The following is a 19,447-nucleotide window of genomic DNA, read 5'->3' as shown; positions in this document are numbered from 1 at the left end:
AGAGCCATTGTTCAAAAAAAAAAAAAAAAAAAAAAAAAAAGAAAAAGATCTTACCAGACGGCAGGTGCACGCCTCGAGGTGTACTGCTTTTCACTCGGAACTCGCGTCTTTTCCACTTGTCGGATGTATGAGCTGTGTCGTACAAAAGGCATCTTTGATAGAATATACTGTTCGCGGCTATGCCCGCCAATGAAGAAATGCTTGAGAGCTTTGATCCAATGAAGAATGCTTGTTCTGCAGCGAGAGTTTGATCACGCAAGCAGCGATGGAAGAAGAGGTATAGCTTCTCTTTTTTTCTTTGATCGTTTTTTCTTTGACGGCTCAATGTGGGAGGTGATCCACGCTATAGAAATCGATCGGCGCAGCAGCGCGAGCTCGCGACCGAAACTTTTTCTCACGAGGAATGTGCCCCGGTGTTGGAGGAGCTTGCTATCGTAGCTCGCCCAATCCATCCAAAGCATCCAAAGAAGCTCCGGACATTCAGCGGCGGAGCAAGGCGATCCAAGGCAAGCGCGCGGTTATCGCCCAGCAGGATCAAGAGGAAGAAGACGATCAAGAGGAAGAAGATCAGGAATGGGGCCAGGTTCGCCACTCCCACTGGCTTCCTCCTGGGACGTGGATCTTCCCATTCTCGCGGAGCCCAGCGCGCGGCAGCTCCAGGAGGCCCTGGGCCTGGACGAGTTCGTGGCGCAGCCCCTCCCGCCCCTCGATCGCTCCCTCTGCGACGAGTTCTTCACAAACTTCGATCATCGGAGCTCCATGGTCAGAGGCGAGCGCGTGGTGATCGACGCCACCAGCGTCTCTGCGGCCACCGGGCTCCCGATCGGCGACTTGGAGCACGATAAGATTTCTTCCACCGGGGCAGTGCTGACGAAGGAGGAACGATCGGCATTGGGCGTTCGATGTTCGATGCTCATCGTCAAGGATCATGCTCGATGTCAAGGAGCACACCTTTCGCGGATACTCTGTCCACGACCTTGTTCTTGGCGAAAATGTGGAGGCGTGGAAGGCGATTTGCATGATGCTTATGGTGAAGCTCGTCGCCCGCCGCGAGTGCTTCCATTCCGTGCCGGTGGAGATGCTCCTCGCGCTGGATCGATCGTGCAAGCTCGGTATCAAGATGCGGTGGGCGGAGTACCTGGGAAAGATGATCACCCGCGGCGCGAAAACGAGCCCCAAGAGGAAGAGCACTCACGGCGAGTGGCTCACTGGGATCATCAAGAACAAGCTCGGACAGCAAGATCAAGTTCGCTTGGACGAGGATCACAAGCTTGGGCAGCGACGTCCTCGGCGATCACCATCTTGTCCGTGAGCACGCCCGCGTGATCCTCCTCCTTCTCCGCGCGATCTTCACTCGAGCATCCAGCGCAGGCAGCAGCTCGATGCCAGCGTTCCAGGAGGATGGAGGGAGAGATCGGGAGCCCGCCAAGCTGAGAGAAGAGATTCGATTGCTCCGCGGGTACGTCGAGCGGGGACGAGCGATTGTGGCCTCGCTGAAAGAGCAGAGCAAGCAAGGGGCTATCACTCCACAGCGCAAGAAGATCGATCAGAGGTAACTTGGAGTTTGGCGAGGTTCTTGCGAGTTCCACGATCTTTGGAAGACTGATGGGTTTTTTTTTCTTTTTTTTCTTCTTGGGTTTCGTCCTGACAGCATGGATTCGCGTCCAGTGGGCAGCGGCTGGCAAGAAAAGATAGATTTTGCATCAAAGTTGTGGGTTTTCTTCACTCTTTCTCTTGTGTTCTTCTAGTTTTCGTAAAGAAGGGATTGCCCCGTTTGATGAGGATGTGGAAATGGAGAATGCGTTTCCTATCTTCACCGCCGCCGCCTCTCCCATCCTCGCCGCTACCCAATCGCTGAAGTATGTGGCTGTGTGTCAACTTAGAGCTTTTTCCTTAAAAAACTTGTCGCTGTTATTTTTTATATGCGGTGGGTTTCAGCAGGACTTGTTCTTGTGTTCATCCAGGAAAATCTTACCCCAACCAACTGCCAAAAACAGTGCCTTACTTTGAAAAAACTTGGATGACTCTGGAACTTGTTTATAGAAATTCTTACATATTTGGTTTGATACTATGAAGATAATAAATAAGACTTTTATGAGAGTTAGGGTTTCCAAAGATAGTAAAGACATACAAGATAGCTTTTTATTCTCTAAAAGAATAGCTTTAATAATTACATAATTGCAGCTATAAAAATAGAAAAAAAATAAAAACTTAAAATTAATTATATTAATATAATTAATAATTTAAATAAAAAATATTTAATATTTTTACAATATATATATATATATATATTTATTTATTTATTTACACTTTTAAAATATCTAAAATTGCTATAATGTTAATTTCATTTGTAATTAAATCTATTAGTGAGATGGTAAGACATTATTTTTCAAGAAGAAAATATATCCATAACCTTTCAAAAAATAAAGTTTACAATAAATAATTTTTATTTATCAATACATACCAAGAATAAATTTATTTTAGGTCGTAGTTTGTCTTTCTCCCACAAGCGAGTCGCATGAAAACTCTTAGGATAAATACTTCATAACTACCAAAAACTCCACGCTTAAAGGATCCATCGGTAAACGCTTGCAATTCACGATTGCTAACTACCACGACTTTGTCCACCTTAAATATTTTTCATTTTCATATTTTTTTTGAAATATTCAAAAACAATCACCATTCTATAAGAGACAAAACATTTTTTGAAAGGTATAAAATCAGTTAAATTTAAGGTATGGCAAATATATACATATTATATATAAATTCCACAAATAAATCTTATTTAATGCATTTTGGATGCATACTAGTATCTTTGCAACGTTTATAAATTTTTGATATGCAAGATCTTTTGCGGTCAAGCTTTGTAAATAATATAACATAAGGAACTAATCAACAATAATTTTTAGCTGCATAAATATATATACATTATATCAAATTCCACAAGTGAAACATTTTACCCCAGTAGAAAGAGTTGTGTTTGTTGTACTAACTGTAAAAAAAATTTAGTAAACCATTAATGAGTTGTTATTTTTTGTAATAGTTTTTGTTTCCCACCAAAGATTGAATATGCAAATGCAATATAAAAATTTAATATTAAATAATTTTAAAATTAATAAATATTTTTTATAAATTTATGTATCATTTTTTATCACTTTATTGTAAGATATCATGGTTTACTGTTCTAAAATATGATATTATGCTTATATTGATTTGGTTAGCAAAGAGAGACATTATTTTAGATATGTGCTAATTCAATATTTTATTTATAAATTTTATATAATATGTAATATATAATTTTACCTTTTATTTATTTATGATTAATTTATAAAAATAATTATTGTAAAATTTTTAAATAAATTAAAATAATAAATAAATAAATATTATTTTCTAATGAAATGTAATGGACATAATTTTCTTGTGTTTTTAACCAAAACTTATAATGAAATTAATCGTGACACCTACACACCCCTTCCTTTGCACATATGAAAAAGCATCTTGAGCCATGGCTCTTGAGCACTTGGACAAATGTTTTGCACTCATGCTGTAGCTTTTCTAACACCTTCTCAAGCAAGTCTTAGCATACTTCTGATTCACCAACGTTTTGCATGTTTAACACCGCTTTCATCCGCTCCAACATCCTGATGCTCAACCGGGATGACATTGAAGGGGAAGAAGCGCTTCTCCAAGGACTTTCGAGCAGAGGTAAGCAAGCTCAACCAATCATGGCAAAATTGATCTTTTCTTTGTTAGGTGCTTTTTGGCGAGACTGATGGATTTTCGTCCCCTGTGGCACCTGTGCCGTCGCTGATAGAAGACAACGGTGGCTTGCCAATGGAAGCTTTTGCCAAAGTCCAGGGGCTCTTCAGTAGCGGGGACTGGCTAGACAGTGGTGGAGACGCGGCATTGAAGTTTCTCCAGCAGCTGACCACGGTTAGCAATGATAGGAGGTTGACAATGGATCGAGCAGCACTAACAACGACGTGTAGTCCGTGACTGTGCCATCTTAATCCCTGGCAACAAGTTCTAAGTGAATAAGCGGCACACCCTGTCAGTAGACCAGATCATGTTGTCCAGCCTCACATCACGCTGAACAAGGCCCAATTTGTGAAGAGCAGCCAGAGCAGCCAAAGCATGTCCCAAGCAAGCTTCTTGCACTCGTCCTCAGATTTAACCTTAAACCGTGCCGGGATTCCCAGTGACCCCCTTTAGAAAGAAAGAAAGAAGAAAAGGTCACCATGGTAGCATGGGACTGTGGCTTTGTGAAGTCTTGTGCGCTCACTGATATGGGAACGCAGAAGCAAAGTCGGTCCTCAAGGCATTGAAGGAGATACGCTGTGAGTGCTGCATGCACGTTGCAGAGAAATCGGGCCATGGAGAGCGAGCAGAAACAAGCTGTTGAACACCACCACTGTAGGTGTAATTTAGCAGTTCCATAATTTCTCTTGTAATCCGCTCAATTATGGATGCTGTTTACGCATCCCTCACCATCACCCTCTGGTGTTTTTTGAAGAGCAACAGATTCTAAGAACAATGATAAAGAAAAGCTGGCATACGAAGAAACAGAAACGACATACCCGCTAGGCACCTGGTCCCTGCCTAGATGCTCAAGCACAGGAAGTAGAGCTCAGTTCAATAAGGTTCAAGCTGTACGCAACACAAGCCGTCATACTCGAACAGGAAGCTGGCAAAGGAGGGGGGCAATTGGTGTGGGTCTCCCTCTTGCCCAAGATTGGCATCTGCGTGGACGAGGAAGAATAACAGGGCGTCTCCACTCTAGGGTCCGAGAGAACTTGAACTTAAAAAATTCGAGAATGCGACAGACAATCTCTCCCGTGGCCTGGACGTTGGAAGCCCGTTTTTCTACCCGGATAGCACTCTGGGGCTGGCCGTTGAGAATGCCATCGAGGTTGGCTTGCCACGGGGTAGCTTTGCCTCGCTTTCCACCGAGCGATCGCGAATCCCCATGGATATCAAGCCCATCAAGCACCAGAAGAAATCTTCCACGTAGGCTGTGAGCTGCTCGGACTCGGTTGGCTCCCAGGAGAAGCCAGGAACACCAGAGTGGTGGATCATGGCTATAATCCTTACGGTGGATAGACAGGAGGCTATTCCTCTCATGGAAGATCGTCACGGCGGCACGGGCACTGCTCTCACGACGCTAGTCGCACGACCATATGGCGGTCACAACGTTGGATAACTCACACTCGGCATTCTCACGATAGACACTCACTCTCACTCTCACGATGGCGATGGTGGCAGTGGTGGCTACTCTCACTCTCATCCTCAATTATCATAGTCGAATATTCGTCTAGCAGTTTTTGACGTACGGACGCGTGGTACGGTTAGCGTGAATTAGTTAATTACCTTATCCTTTAGTACTACACAAGGACATACTTTGCTAGTGAACCGCGAGAGAGAAAATGCGATGGCCTGGCAGTGATCCGCGCTTTCGAATCGATCGGCGCAGCAGCGCGAGCTCGAGAGCGAAGCTTTTTCTCGCGAGGAATGTGCCCCGGTGTTGGAGGATCGTAGCTCCAGAGAATCGCCCAATCCATCCACAGAAGCTCCGGACCCTCCGGACATTCCATCGGCGAGGCAAGGCGATCCGAGGCCAGCGCGCGATGATCGCCCAGCAGCAGCAGCAGCAGCAGCAGGGAGAGAAGATGATCAAGAAGAGGAGGAAGAGGTACGGGGCCAAGTTCGCCATCCCCACTGGCTTCGTCTACCGCAAGGTCTGGGACGTGGATCTTGATCCCATCCTCGCGGAGCCCAGCGCGCGACGGATCCTGGCCGCCCTGGGCCTGGACGAGTTCGCGGCGCAGCCCCTCCCGCCCCTCGATCGCTCCCTCTGCGACGAGTTCCTCACAAATTTCGATCCTTGGAACTCCAGCGCCATGGTCAGAGGTGAGCGCGTGGTGATCGATGCCGCCAGCGTCTCTGCGGCCACCAGGCTCCCGATCGGCGACGATGGTGGCGAGATCTCGACCTCGGCAGTGCTGACCAAGGAGGAGAGATCGGCCTTGGGCGCGATCGTGCTCGATCTCAAGGAGTACAGCTCTCGCGGCTACTCTGTGGATGCCCTTGTTCTTGGCGAGAATGTGGAGGCGTGGAAGGCGATTTGCATGATGCTTATGGTGAAGCTCGTCGCCCGCCGCGAGTGCTTCCATTGCGTGCCGGTGGAGGTCCTCCTCGCGCTGGATCGATCGTACAAGCTCGGTATCAAGATGCGATGGGCGGAGTACCTGGGAAAGATGATCGCCCGTGGCGCGAAGACGAGCTCCAGGAGGAAGAGCACGTTTGCTCACGGCGAGTGGCTCACTGGGATCATCAAGAACAAGCTCGGGCAGCAAGATCAAGGTCGCGTGGAAGAGGATCACAAGCTCGGGCAGCAAGATCGCGCGGAGAAGGATCACGCGGGGGTGCTCACGGATAAGATGGTGATCGCGGAGGACGTCCACTCGAGCATCCAGCGCAAGCAGCAGTGCGATGCCAGCGTCCAGACGATGATCCAGGAGGAGAATAGAGATCGTGTGATCATCGCCAGGCAGAGAGAAGATATTCGATTGCTCCGCGGCGAGGTCGAGAGGGGACGAGCGATGGTGGCGTCGCTGAGAGACAAGTATTTGAAGATCAAGCAGGAGGGTATCACTCCACCGCGCAAGAAGATAGCCGATCACGATCAGAGGTAACTTGAGTTCTTGCGAGGTTCTTTGCGAGTTCCACGATCTTTGGAAGAACTGATTTTGCTTTCTCTTTTTTTGGGGGGGTTTCGTCCTGACAGCATGGTTTCGGCTCCAGTGGCAGCGGCTGGCAGCAAAAGGTAGGAGCAAAGATTTTGGCTCAAGTTCTTCATTCTTTCTCTTGTGTTCTTCTAGTTTTCGTGAAGAATGGATTGCCCCGTTTGATGAGGATGTGGAAATGGAGGACGCTTTTCCTCCTCCGCTACCATCTTCGCCGCCGCCTCCTCTCCCATCCTCGCCGCCACCCGATCGCTAAAGTATGATCGAGAGATTCCCTGCAATGCCCTCTATGGGCATTTGCTGCTGCAAGTGGAGAGTTTGTCACCTTTTCGAATTTACCAGCATTTGCTGCCTCTGATGTATAGTTGGTTCTTGAGTATTTTCCCGACGCGCGGTATCAGAAAATCCCTGGGATCGACTTTGATCGCCAGCAGCCGCAGGTAATGTTCTCCAAACAGGGATCTTCTGGGCATCCACATGATCAAAATATTTCACAGCTTGGATCACCGAGTGAAGCAATGTCTTGAGGGAAATTTTTTTGATAAATAAAATTACTAAATTCTGTTCATTCGTGAGGTTTCACTTTAATAGCAAAGAGTGATTGAGCTTCAGACCTGAGAATTCCATCACCTGTGCTAAAACATTTGAGAGGACTACTTCTTTCTGCAACATTGAGATTCACTGGTTCTCTATCGTCAGTAAACTCGGCCATCCATGTGTTAATTATCTTGTCTAATAATAGTTATACTATTTCTGTTAAATAAGTTAATAGATATATGTCCACTTTTCAAATTATAAATAAGATATGGAAATTTGAATATAGGCTAAACAAGATCTTTTGCTACTTGAAAAGTTATTGTAAGTAGTGACTAATAATATGATAAACTATTTATAACTTTATGAATAGTTAGAAATTATAAGAAACAGTTTCAAAATGATTGTGAGTTGTAATATATATAGACACACACACACACTGAAACATTTACACCAGTTATTTCTATAATTCTTGTAAGAATGAATACTAATATATCATATTTTGAATATTTTGCATACGAAACAGCTTTAACATTTTTAAATATAAATCCTATTATGGTTGTAAGTGCTCTTATAAATTGTATTGGAATTGCACTTCCTTCAGGACAATATACACTAATAAACTCAACTCTGCCAATGTCTTATTTAATAAGAACTAGATTACTAACAACAATTGATTTACGTATTTTTATTTTTACAAATTTTGTAGACTGTGGTGTTAATTCTCAAGTTAAGGCATTAGTCGAAAATAATCAAGTAATGAGAAGAGCTGGTGCAGATATTGTTCCAATAATTTTGACAAATAGCCCAGCACATTTTTTAATGATTGTTTTTGATCCAGAGGTTGGAATATTTGGTTTATTATACAGTGTAAGAGGTTTCTTTCCAAAATCTCCATCTAATACTGCTGAAGTATTAACAAAAATTCCCTTTTATTGCAACCCACTAAATACAAGGCTTATAAGTGGGTATAAAGATATGCCATTAGCAACATTAAAAGCTGGACAAGAATTAATTGATTATATAAAACGTTTTACAATAATAATGCAATATGATTGTAATATTGTATTTTATATTAGTGCTAATGTTTTTTGGAGTACAAAAACGTATGGGAAAAGTTTTGATTGTAAATTGAGATTGCAAGAAGATGGTAATCTTGTTTTATATGGTGCTTTTGATATAACTAATTATTGGTCAAGTAAAAGTTACTGTAGAAAATATAATTGTGCTGTACTATCAGAATTTCATGTTCAAAAAGATTGTAATTTAGTCATTTATAGAGATGGAAAGCCAAATATACTAACATGTTCAAATGGTAAAGTTTGTTAACCATGATTACAATATAGTATAATACAAGTATTATATAGTGATAGTAAACATTTCTAATATTTTAAATGTATTCTAGACTGATTGATATTTGTTTAAACTTTCAATCTTTGGTACAAGAATAAGAAACACAGTTTATATTGTTGACAATATTCACGTGGAATCTTGACGTGGAATGTTATTGTTATAAATTTATAATTTTAGATGATTTAAATATTAAACAATAATCTACTGCACATCAATGCTTGGTATAAATAATAGTGTTATTTATATTTATTAATCTAATTGATCAAATGCAAGTTTATACTTATAAAAATGTTTATAATTTATAAAAACAAGATTAATCTTATTTAAAATAAGCTAAAATATACTAGGAAGTGTCTAGGAAACTTTATAAATTATAAATATAAAATTAATCTAAATAAATAACAACCGTTAGATGGTAGACCTAGAACATCCAAGCATATGCTCAGTATATCCACTTCTCCCTTAAGCAAAAAAATCTATAAATATTAATTATTATTAATTTAAAAATTTAAAGTCTTAAGATAATTTATCCAATAAAAAAAATTAAAAATCCTGGTTACATTTATGTTTAATTGCTTTGACATGAGCTTAGTGATGACATTTGTCAGCGAAATGTTGAGCCGAGAATGGCAACCACAGTGATCCATCCCATTTTCTTTGTTTCCCTTTCTTAGACCGAGAGGAATTCAAGCACAATTCTTTCTGGATCTTGGATGCACTGGGAGTTGTGTGAGCTCCACTGGGCTGAATTTCCTTTTGTTCCTTTGCAATGGTCATTCCATTCCCTTGGTCACTCTTTCCTCATCATTCCTCTACACTTTCCATACATATTTCTACAACTCCTCCATAGACTGATTTAGAATATAATTATGACAGTGCCCTAATCTTCTTTTACGTACTAGTCCACAATATGTAGTGAAACGAGAATAAAAGAATTAATTTGTCTATAAGATCACATCTAGATTTTCTGAACAAGAGTAGATGTAAAAAACACAGTCTTTGATTTTCTAGACGTATAACTGGCAAGGTTTGACAATGTCTGATCAACGCGCAAAAAAGAGCACTCACATAGCAAGAGTCAGACCTTAGAAGTTTTCCAGTGTCAAAGCCCAAAGTGCGGTTCTTTTGTTTTTGGCGGCCGCTCAGAGTAAGATTTTCCTGGATGAACACAAGAACAAGTCCCCGCGGAAAGCCACAGTATATAAAAAAAGGAGCAAACAATTCGTGCTCACATCATTTGCTCCATCCGTCGATCATTCGAAGCGTTTGACAAGAGCTCTATCGTTCCGATAGCTACAATTTCTTTACGAGTTCATGTCAGGAAAGAAGAAAAGGTTGTACGTTGACATCACACAGCCATGAAAACAGCCGCGCTACCTCTGCTCCTCATCGTGATCGTCGCATTCCAGTTGGCTCAATCCTTCCGGCCTCCATGCCAATGCACAGCCTTCGATCGCCACTGCTGGCCCGACTCTCAATCCTGGGCCACCTTCAACGCCTCCATCGATGGAAAGCTCATCCGCGTGGTTCCTCCGGCCTCTCCTTGCCACGATCCAGCTTTCAATCGGCGAGCCTGCCGAGAGGCACGCCAGCGATGGAGCTTCCCGTTCTGGAGGGCGGACCAGCCGGGAGCCATGCAAGCCAGCAACTGGGAATCAAACGGTATCACCGATCGCTGCTCGATAGACTCCCCTCGAAACTCAACGTGCTCGCAAGGCTCGGTGCCAATCTACACAGTAGCAGCGAGAAAAGCCTCCCACATCCAAGCAGCGGTGGGATTCGCGGCCGCCAGGAACCTCCGCCTCGTCGTCAAGAACACCGGTCACGACTACCTCGGCCGGAGCACCGCCGCGGGAGCGCTGAGCATCTGGACACACCAAATGAAAAGCATGAGATTCCACCACCGCTTCCTCCCGAGAGGATGCTCTCGCCGATCGAAAGACGCAACGTACCTCCCGGCAGTGACGGTCGGCGCTGGAGTCCAGTGGGAAGAGCTCTACCAGGCGGTGTTTGATCGCAAGTTCGTGATCGTCGGCGGTGGATCGAGCTCGGTGGGAGCTGCCGGAGGCCATCCCCAGGGCGGAGGCCACAGCCCACTCTCGCCAACTTTCGGCCTGGCCGCGGACAACGTCCTGGAGTTCTCGGTGGTGACCGCGGATGGGAGCCTCGTCGTTGCCAATCGCTGCCAGAACCAGGATCTCTACTGGGCGATGCGCGGCGGCGGCGGTGGAACGTTTGGCATCGCGGTCACCGCCACGCACAGGCTCTACCCGGCGCTGGACAGCCTCGTCTTCGCGCAGTACAACCTCTCAACCCCGGACAAGCCCAGCTTCCAGCGAACACTCGCTCGATTCACCGAGCTCCACCCCTCGCTCGAGCGCGCCGGCTGGGCGGGGACCTTCGCGATCACCAACACCACCGGGCTCACGCTCTCGTATCTCCTCCCAAACCGCGGCATGGAGCTCGCCAACGCCACGCTCGCGGCACCGCTGGAAGAGCTCGCGCGCGAGGACCCCCAGCTCCGATCCAGCGGGAGCCTCCAATCCTTCCCCTCGTTCCAGGAGTTTCGATTGGCGATCCAATGCCAGGGGCGATCGAGCTGCCGCGATGTGGACACCGCCAACACCGGCATCGCCACCGCGGGGATTCCACTGCTCCTGGCGTCGCGGCTCATTCCAAGGACAACGGTCGCATATTCGCCGGGGAATCTAGCCGAGGTGATGGTGCGCATCCGGGAGCTCTTCCCGCGCGTGTCCCTCACTGGCGTGTTCGTCGGGGGCGGCGCCGTGAGCCGCGACGATCGAGACAATGCTGTGAATCCCGCGTGGCGCCGCGCGCTGTGGCATGTGATCCTCGGCAGAAGCTGGAGCGACGGAGACGATCGAGCCGAGCAGCGCGCCAGGGCGGAGCTGAGCGCCGCGAATGCGATGCTCATCGATCTCACGCCCGGATCGGGGGCGTATGGGAACGAGGCGGATTTCAGTGAGCCCCAGTGGCAAGAATCTCTGTTTGGAGAACATTACACGAGGCTGCTGGCGATCAAGAAGAGAGTCGATCCGGCGGGGATTTTCCGATGCCACCACTGCGTCGGGAGCGAGGAGTGGAGCGAGGATCTTCTATGCGCCACGCGATAGTCCTGTGAATACTCAAGAACCCTAAAAAAGGGGTTCTTAATTGTTGGTAAAAATCCAATAAAAGGAGAGGTAAAAACTCCACATTGATTGCTCCTACCTTTTGCTGCCACCCGCTGCCACTGGAGGCGAATCCATGCTGTCAGGAAGAAACCCAAGAAAAAAAGAGACCAGTTCTTCCAGAGATCGTGGAACTCACAAAGAACCTCGCAAGAACTCCAAGTTACCTCTGATCGTGATCGGCTATCTTCTTGCGTGGTGGAGTGACACCCTCCTGCTTGATCTGTCTCTCAGCGACGCCATCATCGCTCGGACCGAGACGAAGCCACCTCTTCCTCTTGATCATCTTCTCGCCCTGCTGGGCGATCATCGTGCGCTGGCCTTGGATCGCCTTTCCTCGCCGATTGTCCCGAGGGGTTTCTTTGGATGGATTGGGCTATCAAACTCCCCCGCGAGAAAAAGCTTCGCTCTCGAGCTCGCGCTGCTACGCCGATCGATTCAAAAGCGCGGATCACTGCCAGGCCCTCGCATTTTCTCTCGCGATATTGTGGTAAAGAATAGGGCACAACCGATGTATGAAAAGCGTAGGAAAGAGTGACGAAGGGAATGGAGTGACCATTGCAAAGGAACAAGAGGAAATTCAGCCCAGTGGAGCTCACACAACTCAAGATCCAGAAAGAGTACTGCTTTTAAGTTTAATTAGGCAATATATTTGGATGGGATCTAACATCTAACATTTGTTATTTATTTAGATTAAACTTGTATTTATAATTTATAAACTTTCCTAAACTAGTATATTTTAGTTTATTTTACCATTTAATGGTTGATATGCAATAAGATTAATCTTGAGTATATAAATTATATACATGTTTGTAGCTTTAAACTTGCATTTGATCAATTAAATTAATAAATAAAAATAACATTACTATTAAGAAAACCAAATGTTGCTACATACAATACACAGTAAATTATTATTTAATATTTAAATTATCTATACTGATAACTATATAATAATGAGTCAAGATTCCATGTGAAAATTGTCAACAATATCCACTGTGTTTCTTATTCTTGTATCAAAGATTGAAAGTTTGAACATATATCAATCAGTCTAGAATATATTTAAAATATTAAAATTGTTTAATAGCACTATATAATAATCATATTATACTATATTGTAATTATGGTTAACAAACTTTACCATTTGACCATGTTAGTATATTTGGATAAATGACTAAATTACAATCTTTCTGAACATGAAATTCTGACAGTATAGCACAATTATATTTTCTACAGTAACTTTTACTTGACCAATACATAGTTATATCAAAAGCACCATATAAAACAAGATTACCATCTTCTTGCAATTTCAATTTACAATCAAAAATTTTCCCATACGTTTTTGTACTCCAAAAAGCATTAACACTAATATAAGATATAATATTACAATCATATTGCATTATTATTGTAAAACGTTTTATATAATCAATTAATGCTTGTCCAACTTTTTATACCCACTTATAAGCCTTGTATTTAGTGGGTTGCAATAAAAGGGAATTTTTGTTAATACTCTAGCAGGATTAGATGGAGATTTTGGAAAGAAACCTTTTACACTGTATAATAAACCAAATATTCCAACCTCTGGATAAAAAGAAATCATTAAAGAATGTGCTGGCTTATTTGTCAAAATTATTGGAAGAATATCTTCTAAGTACATTCACTACTTGATTATTTTCGACTAATGCCTTACCTTGAGAATTAACACCAGTCTACAAAAGTTGTAAAATAAAAATACGTAAATCAAGGTTTCTTCTTAATGTATTTCCCATTAAATAAGACATTGGCAGAGTTGAGTTTATTGGTGTATCTTGTCCTAAAGGGCAATTCCAATAAAATTTATAGTCAATGTCCTCAACACTAAAACCCTAAATCCTGCTTTACACTGCTTTCCAGTCAATGAAATTTGTGTGTGAATGACATTTGGGCAATGTTATTGTGTTTGCAGTTGCACACATAAACCTCAGCCCATGGAATGTTTAGTTGTTTTGGGGGCTAGCTAACTATTTTAAATCTTTAAAGTTATGACCGTCTTAAATTCAAATTTTGTTGTTAAGATCATTGCCAGAACTTCTCAATTACACTCGTTTAAGCTATTCCTCTTGGCATTGTCCTTTCAATTGTGGCATGGTTGGTTAGCTGCAAAGAAAACATTAGTTTGTAGTTCCAGGAAGAAGACAGGAGTTACCGCTTGGATATTACACGCACTTCTTATGCTTGATAAGCCATGCTCGGATCGTCCTGTACCATCCGTATTGTATGAAGAGCGAGATGATTCGCGTGACCGGAAGGAAGACAATCTCTGCAAGACTGTAGCAAACAGACATGTGTGGAGACATGCCTGTGCAAAGGATGGCGAGAAGATGGCCATCAAAGTTGCAAGAAACGTTGAACCTCCCTGCTCTGATCCCGTCCATGGCTTTTCTTGCGACGTCGATCGCCACCATCGCACTGGAGGACTCAGACAAGATCTTTGTTATCTCCGGTTTGAACTTGTTCTCTGCATTCACGAAAGAACCACTTTTAACACACGAGAAGAGGAGAAAAAGAGGAAGAGAAAAGGCATACCTTCTCGGAGTCCGGGAGTGTCTGTGTCAGGAGGATAGATGACCGAAATCTGGATCTTCCGGAGGAAGAGCTCTTGTTTGAGGCTCTCCGCGAATTTTACCAGCGCAACCTTTGCTCCCGAGTAGCATGCGAATCCATAAATTCCAGCCTACGAAAGAAGAAGACCGTGATAGAAGACCAAAAGAAAAGAAGTACCTGGGCCGCTTGAGAAGAGAAGATCGCAATGCTGCGAGGATACACCCCGCCATCTCTCACCATCCCTGGCAACGCGGCCTTGACCACATTCATCGTCCCCATGAAATTAATCCCCACCACCGTGTCGAGATCCTCGTCTCTGGCATCCTCAAACGCGCAAGGAATAGAAATCCCGTGGCTGCAAACCAGCACATCCACATCCCCAGCCTCAGCCATTGCCCTCCGCAGCCCTGCTCGATCCAAAACATCGGCACTGACAAATCCCACCTCCGTGTCACTCGATCCACTCACAGCCGCCGCGACCGCATCCCTGGCCTCCTTCAACCTCTCGACATTCCGCGCCAAGAGCGTCACCTTGCGCGCGCCCTGCGCAGCGGCAATCTTCGCGAGCTCAAGCCCGATCCCGCTCGATCCACCAGAAATAAGAATGTGCCTGCCACGGATCTCCACCGGAGACGACGGCACCTTGAGAACCCACAGCGCGAGCAGCACGATCGGGAGCAGCAGCAAGATCGCTAGAACGAACACCATCGCCAAAGCCCATAAACCCTAAATTCCCCACAAGCCCTAAAACTCCAAGTAGTGGATTATACAAAGAAATGTACACTTAAAGCGACAAAATTACCAACATAAATAAAGAACGTTAGAAAGGACGTCCCGTTACAGTGCTACCACTCTGGTCTTCTTCTTCTTCTTTACTTCTCTCTTCTCTTCTCATTTCTTCTCCCCATCCTCCACAGGGTACAAAAGTTATTACACTATTTACGTCTGCAAACAACACAACAGAGAACACAAATTTACACTTTAGTTGCAAGAGGAAAACTTTTGCTGTGCCTGTTTGGTGTGACGATTTCTCGCTCGCTTAGATCGTCGCGTGAGCAGCAGCGCCACGCCTCTCTGGAAGGGAAATCTCGAGACGCATTAGCTCTCTCTCAAACTTTAGAGCAAACAAAGCTATAACAAGAGAGAAAGCTTGGTTCGTACCTCCAGCAGCCACGAGCTTCTCCACCCGCGCAACGATGTGCTTGCCATAAGTGTACTTTTTTAGAGCGTGGAGGTGGACTTTGATACGACCCAGGAGCATCTCTCGTTGCTGGTCACTGCAAGTCTCCAAAACCTTTTGCACCACGTAGTTTGCAAACTGGTCCTTCATCATCGCCTGCGTGGAGTGGAGCCGAGCGTGAGCAAAACGAAAAACTCTCTCTTGCTGTTCATCTCTTTACCTGTAATGGCGCGTTCTCGTCCGTGGTGCCAAGCATCTCATCCACCAAAATTTGCCGCTCCGCCGGCCCCCCAAACTCTAGGCACTTCTCCACTACATTCGAAGCGAACTTGTGCTGGCTCATCTGTACAATCTGCCCGGCCAGCTTAGTTATTATCTCGCTCCTCTCATGGGGTTTCCCATGTTCCAAAACGTGCTGCACAAAATTTACAACAAACAATCAAAAACAGAATCCGCAATAAAGCCACCTTGGACTTACCTGAATTACGTAATTCCCATACTGATCCTGGGCTAGACTGCAGGTGGCGCCCAGGATTTCTTCCATGATTCCTGCCTGTTTCTGATCGTCTGTACAGTGCTCCAGAACTCTCTGCACCAACGTAAAAGATTTCACTCCAATGATTAACTCCCCAGAGCAGTCTTTTCGTAAGTTACCTGAATCACCCGGCATCCATACGGATGAGTCGAGAGGACGAGTACTTGACCATAGAACGCGGATATGATAAACTGTATTTTGTCCGGCGGGACACATTCAATACATTTCTGAATGACATGATTCCCGTTTTGGTCTCGCACACATCGCATGACATGCCCATCCAGTTCTACTACGAGTTGAGTTTGTTGGTCCACATCACAGACCTCCAATGCCTACACAAACATATAGCAAGCTCTTTGTCTGTCTACAACTTTAAAGAGAAACTATGCATACCTTTTGTATGACACGACAGCCATACATCTGCAAGCTTAGCTCCAACATATGACCAACGAGTAAATTTGCAAGCTCTCTGCGCTGCTGAGAGTTGCCATGTTCAAAAAACTGCACAAGGAGGGACATGTAAGATCGTTCAGTTCTTACGTGCAAAAACCATACCTTCTGGATCACATAGTTTCCGAAAACATCTGTCATGAGTGTAAACGCCTGAGGCAGAACCTCGTCAAAGACCATGGCTTTCTCCTCCGCAGTCGCGGCCTCCAGCTTTTGCTGAATGAAACGGCTACCGTGTTGATCGGCACTGTTAAAGAAGATACTCAGTTTCTCTCAACAACAAAAACTCCACTTTGAATACCTGAATTCCACAACGTGTCCCGCAATGTCGGAGAGCTCGAACCGGCGGCTTTTACTGCTCTTAAACTCTTCCAAAAGAACAGATCCTCTGATGTCGTCACCCAGATCACTTCCACGCTGCCAGCCATAATTTAGACCCGATCGCAGAGACGCCAGTGCTTCGCGATGAAGAACGCTTGATGAAGCCGAGGTCGAGCCGAGTGACGAGTAATACGGTGGAACAGTCCGCCCCCCGTAGTACAAAGGATTCGGCTTCAGTGAGCTAGAAGAAGCACTCCTACCAAAATGATGCTTGTGATCCCCAATGTATCCCAGGTCGGAAGATTCGGACTGCAAATAATTGCGCAAAGCAACTTCGTCCGCAGCACGTTGCAGATACTGCAGATATAGAGCCTCCTGAAGCGAGCTCGACGAAACCCCGCCATCAACTTGCTGCTGCTGCTGCTGCTGCTGCTGCTGCTGAGCATATTTGTACAATTGCTGCCTGTCGATGCCACCAGAGGCACCTGCCAGTGCCGACCGTGCACTGAGCCTCGCTGCTGCGTTGTCGAACAAAGCGTTTGGAGACGAGTACGTGCCTCCCATAAGTGGAGTCGACTGATAACCACTTAAACCATACTGTTGTTGGCCGTAGACGGACTGCAAGTTCTGGTAGTAAGGATTTCCAGCAGCTATATACGACATGGCTGCGGCGGCGGCGGCGGCGGCAAACGCGTTGGAGTTCGAACTTCCAGGCTGAAGAGGCGGCGCCGTTCCGGCCTCGTTGGAAAGGCCAAACTGCTGCATCTGATCCTCGAGAAATTCCGTGTACGTTTGTGACGAAGGCTGCTGTACAGGTGCACGCTGAGAGCGTCGCTGATGCTGATGCTGCTGCTGGCGATATCGCATTTGACTGTGTTGGTCTCCTCCCTTGTCACGCTGGGACTGCTGCTGCTGTACAGTGTCGAAATTAGTTGACTCTTGCATGCTCAAGCCTTGAAGTGCTGCGCCAAGGTCGATCGCGTTCGAGCTTCCGGATCTTTTTACAGCGTTCCCCATGCCTATACTTCCTAGTTGGTCCCCGGAGACGGTCGGCTCAGCAGACGGGCTACGTTTCGGGGGAAACGGACTATGACGGCCACTTGACTCTGGAACCACTTGAGAGGAATCCAAGTGCGACATCTCCTGCAAATGCATTAGTTGCATCTCTACGTTGGACATGTTGGACGAGCTATCCTCTTTGCCATCGTGGTTGTAACTGTACACAGGTGATGGTGTTCGAGGAAAATCTTGCTGCCAAAAAAGTCCACCGATAAAAATTTGAAAACAGGAAACTCAACAAACACACTTACCTGAATGAGATCGACTAAGCTTCTGCCATGGGCTCCAAACCCATGGCCCAAAGCTCCCTCTAGCGCTGCCTTGTGCTGCTCTGGGTCGTCCTCAACATGTTCCAACGAGTCCTCGGGCATTATTGGCTGCGACGCGAACAAGGACCTGCTATTGTTGTCGTCGAAAGATCTCAGCTTCCAGTTGCTATCTTTGTTTCCACCGGCGAGGCGCTGAGCCAGCCTCAAGTTGTCCCACGAGATAATCGGTGGTGGCAGCCTGGGATTCAAGTTTATGTGCGAGTTGTAGTACGCAAGGTAGGCAGGATCCGAGCGCAATTGCTCCTCGCTCTCGTAGCTTTCTTCCCTCTCGGCCAGTCCCTTGGAAATCCTTCCGGGGCCAAAGCTGCTCGGATCCAGTAACCCACTGACCGCCGCCAAGGACCCCTCCACACTCGGCGGAGCACTCTCACTCCTGTGCATGAGAACGTCGCCATTCACCATGCTCTCGTAGCGCGATCGCTCCTTGAGCAGCATGGAGAGCTCTGAGTCGAGTGACGGAGCCGGGGCCCCGGAGGTGCGAATGCCATTACTCAAGCTTCCTCCTGGCATCAGTCTCACCGGGCTCTCAGTAGCCATCGAACGATCAATCCCTCCCGAAATTTCGAGCGCTGCCGGCAAAAAGGCAGCGCCGGAAAAGAATCGTGCAGCGCCTAGCTTCCCTTGCTCCTCCTCCTGTGCTTGTTCCTCCTCCTCCTCCTCCCCCGCCACGAAATCAGGGCAGACAAACGAACCTCGACGCGTGCCGCCGGCGGCGCTACCGCCGTCCTCCTCCAAGCTCAGGCACGCCAAACCCTAGGCGCCATCGCCGCTAGCGCCATCGCTCCACCTAAGAGCAGTGAAAAAAGGGGAGAAACCACACAGAGCATCACATTCTGTGAAAGCAGCACGGTATAAATACAAGAACTGGTAGAACGGTTAGAGCCGTCGGATCGAGCATCTGACGGCCCAGCGCCCACCACGACAATTTTAGGGCTTCTGGCTGCCGTTAACAAGTGCTGTCCGTACGGACGGCCCCCAGCCGCACGATGCGCCATCCGACGGCTGGCGTCGGCCGGCGCCGCTCTTAGGGCTCCTCGTACCGTTTGTGACCGGAATTAGGGCTCCATTGGCTAGCGCGTTTACGTACGCGTACGGTGCAGACAAGCATATCATACAAAAGGCCTTTTATTTTTTCCGACGCGAAGAAAATCGTCTCCACTCCCACAGTGTTA

At 46.1% G+C, this 19,447-nt stretch overlaps 3 protein-coding genes across 5 annotated transcripts; 1 reads left to right on the top strand and 2 right to left on the bottom strand.

Moving 5' to 3' along the window:
- Positions 1–9,988: 9,988 nt before the first annotated feature.
- On the top strand, positions 9,989–11,764 carry LOC9647146 (uncharacterized FAD-linked oxidoreductase ARB_02478). Its single transcript, XM_024689082.1, has one exon. It carries the CDS (start codon positions 9,989–9,991, stop codon positions 11,762–11,764), a length of 1,776 nt encoding a protein of 591 aa, XP_024544850.1.
- A 2,057-nt stretch (positions 11,765–13,821) lies between these two features.
- Positions 13,822–15,141, bottom strand: LOC9647144 (3-dehydrosphinganine reductase TSC10A). 2 transcript variants are annotated; one of them, XM_024659581.1, is made up of 4 exons: positions 14,579–15,141; positions 14,384–14,531; positions 14,004–14,315; positions 13,822–13,954 (listed from the first exon to the last, which is right to left on the bottom strand). In XM_024659581.1, the coding sequence occupies exons 1-3, from the start codon at positions 15,107–15,109 to the stop codon at positions 14,014–14,016; spliced, it is 981 nt and encodes a 326-aa protein (XP_024515349.1). In that variant the 5' UTR covers positions 15,110–15,141; the 3' UTR covers positions 13,822–13,954; positions 14,004–14,013. The 2 variants fall into 2 exon arrangements, with proteins under 2 accessions (XP_024515349.1, XP_002962339.2); XM_002962293.2 differs by having other exon boundaries at positions 14,024–14,315.
- Positions 15,142–15,192: 51 nt separating this feature from the next.
- On the bottom strand, positions 15,193–19,114 carry LOC9661772 (pumilio homolog 1). Of its 2 annotated transcripts, XM_024659573.1 has the most exons (10): positions 18,198–19,114; positions 16,868–18,138; positions 16,672–16,813; positions 16,510–16,617; positions 16,236–16,448; positions 16,060–16,170; positions 15,802–15,996; positions 15,563–15,737; positions 15,413–15,475; positions 15,193–15,346 (listed from the first exon to the last, which is right to left on the bottom strand). In XM_024659573.1, exons 1-9 carry the CDS (start codon positions 18,810–18,812, stop codon positions 15,441–15,443), a joined length of 2,865 nt encoding a protein of 954 aa, XP_024515341.1. In that variant the 5' UTR covers positions 18,813–19,114; the 3' UTR covers positions 15,193–15,346; positions 15,413–15,440. The 2 variants fall into 2 exon arrangements, with proteins under 2 accessions (XP_024515341.1, XP_024515333.1); XM_024659565.1 differs by having other exon boundaries at positions 15,193–15,475.
- Between the last annotated feature and the right edge of the window lie 333 nt (positions 19,115–19,447).

Source organism: Selaginella moellendorffii, unplaced genomic scaffold (genome assembly GCF_000143415.4).
Source record: "Selaginella moellendorffii unplaced genomic scaffold, v1.0 SELMOscaffold_2, whole genome shotgun sequence".
Taxonomy (NCBI): Eukaryota; Viridiplantae; Streptophyta; class Lycopodiopsida; order Selaginellales; family Selaginellaceae; genus Selaginella; species Selaginella moellendorffii.
The sequence above is the reverse complement of the archived record's forward strand: the minus strand, read 5'-3'. Positions and strand labels throughout refer to the sequence as shown.